The sequence below is a fragment of the Blennius ocellaris genome, assembly GCF_963422515.1.
Source record: "Blennius ocellaris genome assembly, contig: SUPER_13_unloc_2, whole genome shotgun sequence".
Classification (NCBI taxonomy): Eukaryota; Metazoa; Chordata; class Actinopteri; order Blenniiformes; family Blenniidae; genus Blennius; species Blennius ocellaris.
In genome coordinates, this window is record NW_027662312.1 from 459,692 (window position 1) to 465,045 (window position 5,354).

The 5,354-nt window shown below is 42.7% G+C and overlaps 1 protein-coding gene across 1 annotated transcript; it reads left to right on the forward strand.

The window, feature by feature from the left end:
• Positions 1–2,168: 2,168 nt before the first annotated feature.
• Positions 2,169–4,172, forward strand: LOC308138920 (E3 ubiquitin-protein ligase TRIM21-like; the record flags this gene model as incomplete). The annotated part of the gene is made up of 1 exon (XM_080521225.1): positions 2,169–4,172. The coding sequence occupies one exon, from the start codon at positions 2,169–2,171 to the stop codon at positions 3,798–3,800; it is 1,632 nt and encodes a 543-aa protein (XP_080377351.1). The 3' UTR covers positions 3,801–4,172.
• Between the last annotated feature and the right edge of the window lie 1,182 nt (positions 4,173–5,354).

Here is a 5,354-nt window from a genome sequence, read left to right on the forward strand (position 1 = left end):
CATGTTTATGAGGCATGTGTAATATAAAATTTATTTTTTTCTGATGCATATTATAGATATAGACGTCTTCAATACAAGTTTATTGACATAACAGTTGATTGTTGATAAGCAGTAAACTGCAATTTAATATTGCATGTTCGAATGCTACGTTATGGAGCAACAACAACAATAACAACAACAACAACAACTAGAAAATTCCTGTGGAAATTTTATTGTGCCTGCCACCTGCCGCCCCCTGCTGCCGAGCCAGGCCGTGGCGGGGTCAAAAGTATGTTAACACCATGTCATTAGCTAGTGATTCTCGATCGCAGCGCCAGCACGAGGCTACACTCTAAATTTCAGCTCATTTGAACAAACTTGTTAGCATGCGATGCTAACAGCTAACAGCGATTTAAGTACGTGGAAACCATATAATTAGCTAGTGATTCTCGATCGCAGCGCCACCACAAGGCCACCCTCCAAATTCCAGCTCATTTGAACAAACTTGTTAGCATGCGATGCTAACACCTGCGATTTAAGTACGTGGAAACCATGTCATTAGCTAGTGATTCTTGATCGCAGCGCTACCACGAGGCCACCCTCCAAATTTCATCTCATTTGAACAAACTTGTTAGCATGCGATGCTAACACCTGTGATTTGCCTGTGCTGTGCAGGTGCAGAGGATACCTCCCAGGTGTGGCTGACCTGGAATCTGGAGTTATGTGACATTCTGAGATGCTGAGCCAATTAGCTTAGCGCGGTGGCTAATTAGCTAGTGCGCCGTGATCGCAGCGCCCCCTTGAGGCCACCCTCCAAATTTCATCTCAATTGAACAAACTTTTTAGCATGCTAATTGGCATGCTAACAAGTGTTGTTGCTAAGGCATTAGCCTCAGCCTTAAAATGCATTGAAAAGTATGCTGCCTCAGACACTGTATATGTGTGAGCACTGTGTGGTCAACCATCATGTTACTGGTCCAGCCAATCAGAGGAGCCGTGTGTGTTGCCAGGCAGATTTGCTGCTTCAGTCTGTGATGTCATCCTGATTAGGTGCAGCTTGTGTGAAATGGAGTTTGCTGAGTCACCCACATAGGCAAAAAAGCACAAACACAGGTCCCGAACAACTGCTTATAGTTGGAGAACCGTGACACTTGGGTGAAAAATTCCTTCACCGTGGGCGTCGGGAGAAGTTGAAGGACGTACGGTGTGGTTTTCGTGTCCTCACGAGGTTCCGTCTCCCCGTGAGGACTTGAAACAAATGGCTGAACTTTGGGGATTTGGGGAGAAAATGTCTCCCCAAAATACATAGGAGCGGGTTACAGAAAATCCTGCGCTCCCTGTCAATTAAGTCCCCTGGAGGGAGAACCGTGTCTCTCTGAGACAAAAGTGTCCCCTCGTGAGAAGCACAAGGCCTGTAGCTACATTTTGATGTATAATATGTTGAGAAAGATGAAGAAATGTGGCCATGGCGACGAGAGAAAAACTTTTTTTTTTTGTAAAACGGCAGTTTCTCTCCCTCTAGCCGAAATCTCCTCACTCTAACCTCTCCACATACACACCCATACAAAACTGGAAAAAGGAGGGAAAAGTTGATGACATTTGAAGGCTCACAGTTTAAAATTGGTGAAACTTGTTTTAAAAAAACGGCGCTTTCCCAGGATTGTAATAATTGTGCGACGCCTCTTAAAGAGGCAGGCACAATTAATAATAATAATTAATAACAACAACAATAATAATAGCTTTACAATTGAATCAATGTCAGCTTTTCTAGTTCAAGATTTAATAGTAATAATTTGTTTTAATAATTTTATTGAAGATGTTTTTTTCTTCTAGGTTTTGTGGCGCCCTCTAGAGGCCATGACACGCTTTGCATTAACTTTGCCTCATGGGCCATTTGGCTCTGCAACTTCTAGACTGGATCATGTGCATGCTGACTATGTGGGCTAATTTCCTAGTATTTCCAGACCTTCCTTTTCTATCGGGACCTTTGTATGTTTACTGTCTTGTTCTGAAGGCTCAAGTAGAATAGAATCTAAATGATTTATCCTAGAGGGAATTTTCTTTATAAGATGAAATGTTGGTTTCGGCATAATTTATAGAAAGCCACTACAAGAAGGCCAAAGAACCACATGTACAATGATGCATCAATCTTTCAATCAACTCTTGTCTTTTGTCGTCAGGGTGTGAAGATGTCTGCTGCCAGTCCAGATCACTTCCTGTGCTCCATCTGTCTGGACGTGTTCACTCATCCAGTCTCCACACCATGTGGACACAACTTCTGCAACCAGTGCATCACTGCGCACTGGAACTCCAAGGTCATATGTGACTGTCCCCTGTGTAAAGAGGTTTTCTACAAGAGACCTCAGCTGAGGGTCAACACTTTGCTCTCGGAGGTTCTTGCTCAGTTCAGACATGAAGCTGAACACAAAGCCAGCAGCAGCTCAGAGCAACAAGCTGCCAAACCAGGACAAGTTCCCTGTGACGTCTGCACTGGAACCAAAGTGAAGGCCCTCAAGTCCTGCCTGGTGTGCCTGGTCTCCTACTGTCAGACTCACCTGGAGCGTCATCTGACAGTGTCAGGCCTGAAGAAACATCAGCTGGTGGAGCCTGTGGAGAACCTGGAAGGCAGGATGTGTCCGAAGCACCAGAAACCTCTGGAGCTGTTCTGTAAGAGCGAGCAGACGTGTGTCTGCATGATGTGCAGTGTTTTAGAGCACAAGACTCACCAGCTTGTTCCTCTGAGTGAAGAATGTGAAGGGAAGAAGACGGAGCTGAGGAAGACCGAGGCTGAAATGCAGCAGATGGTCCAGAAGAGACGAGTGAAGATCAAGGAGATCAAAGAGTGTCTGAAGAAGAGTCAAGCTGCTGCAGACAGAGAGAAAGCAGAAGGTGTTGAGGTGTTCACTGCTCTGATGCAGCGTGTTGAGAGAGATCTGAACCAGATGATGGAGAGAATGGAAGAGGAAGAGAAAGCCAGAGAGAAACAGGCTGAAGGTCTCATCAAACATCTGGAAGAGGAGATCAGTGAGCTGATGAAGAGGAGCTCAGAGGTGGAGCAGCTCCTTCACTCTGAAGACCACCTCCACCTCCTCCAAGGCTTCTCCTCCCTGAAAGCTGCTCCACCCACCCAGGACTGGACGGAGGTCAGCATCCCTCCATCATCCTATGAGGGGACTGTGGTGAGAGCTGTGGCTCAGCTGGAGGAGACTCTCAGCAAAGACATGAAGAAGAAGGTGTTTGATCCTGAGCTGAAGAGGAAGCAGCAGTTTGCAGTGGATGTGACTCTTGATCCTGATACAGCTCATCCTGATCTCATCCTGTCTGATGATGGAAAACAAGTGAGTCATGGTGACGTGAGGAAGGAGCTTCCAGACAACCCAGAGAGATTTTCTAAGTATATTAATGTTTTAGGAAAACAGAGTTTCTCTTCAGGTAAATTTTACTTTGAGGTTCAGGTTAAAGGAAAGACGAAGTGGGCTTTAGGAGTGAGCAAAGAGTCCGTCACCAGGAAGGGAGAGTTCACACTGAGCCCTGATGAAGGTTTCTGGACAATATACTTGAGAAATGGAAATGAGTACTGGGCTCGTAAAGAGCCTTCAGTTCGTCTCTCTCTGAGGTTTGCTCCTGAGAAGGTGGGGGTGTTTGTGGATTATGAGGAGGGTCTGGTCTCTTTTTATGACGTAGAAGCTGCAGCTCTGATCTCCTCCTTCACTGGCTGCTGCTTCACTGACAAACTCCTCCCAATCTTCTGTCCCTGGTTTAATGATGGTGGTAAAAACTCTGCACCTCTGATCATCTGTCCTGTCAATCAAACTGTCTGATCAGTTTTCATCATGAAACGTCACCAACAATGAACAAAGTGGTGAGAAAGTGACGATTCACTGTGATCCATGGTGAACAACTCTAGGATTTCACTGAGCAGCAGTTTGTACCTAAAGAAACGTTCTGACAGTTTGTCCCAAACAAGTAAAGATCTGATGGAAGAGGAAACTGAGCAGTCAGATTCATGACATGTTTGACTCAATCAGGAAATTGTTCATGTGTTTGTTTTAGAGCTTCATGAGCAGGAATCTTTCAGTCTGTGTGTCTTCAAGCTGCAGAGTCACAACATGAACACACACGTTTTTCTCTGCAGCTTCAAAGCTTCTTAACGACATTTAATGTGAAGATTTTACAATCAAATGTAACAGCTGGATGGAACAAGTATAAAAAACCTTTTTATTAAAGTTTTCATTTATGTAGGATGATTAACACGGTGTGTTCAAATGAACGTGTTGAAAGGTAGGAGGTTTGTCCCACACAGTGTAAATTGAAGAGAAACAAAAAACAGCATCAGCAATAAAGTGTAACGGCTCTGTGAGGATCAGTGCAAACTACATCCTGATCACACGTCATTTGTGAGGGTTTTGCCTGTAAATTGCTGAATGTTTGAAAACATAGACTTCAGCTCATGAATATAGACTCGCTTGGATCCCCTGGATTCCTCCTGAGTTTTTCCTCCATGGAAACATTATGGTTGGTGAAAGTTTTCTATTTTATGCATCCCCCTAATGCATTTCTTCTTCTCTGTATGTTTCAAAAGTCTTTTGTTTGTATTTGTATTTGACCAGGTTGATGTTTGGACATTGTTTCTACTCCGTCTCCAATTTGTTCCACAATTGTTCACCTTTAACTGTCGGATTAAAACTTTTCAGGGTTGTGTTTATGTTTCTGAGTCCTAAAGTTGAATTCCTCACGTATTTCATAACGACCAGTACGATCTGGAACCTTCTTTGTATTTGTCTTGGTAACAATCTGTAACTTGCTTTATAGAACATCTGTACTTTATATAACACCTGTACTTTATAGAACATCTGTACTTTATAGAACACCTGTACTTTATAGAACATCTGTACTTTATAGAACATCTGTACTGCTTGGAACTCCACAATGTCATTAAACTTCATGATCTTTGATTTTAAAAATAATGACTTTGTGTGGTCCAGGAACCTTTATGGATTAATGGAATAGCTCTTTTTTGTAACATTACTATTGGTTTGACTGTGTTTTTATAAGTACTACCCCAAACCACAGTGCAATAATATAAATAGGGCAAAATCAGAGAACAGCATAAGGTGTGTAAAGCTTTGATATTTAAAATGTGCTTTGCTTTTGCTATTATTGCAAAGTTTCTTGACATTTTCGTAGATCTATATTTAATGTGAGATTTCCAAGTAATTCTATCATCTATAAAAACTCCAAGGAATGTGATTTATGGCAATTATGGCAATTCTTAACTGCCTAATGTGAAATTTCACGTCTTCAAGATTAATCTCACTAAAACATTAACTCTCCATCAAGACGGGAAACAATTCAGTAGTGGTTTCAAAGAAGGT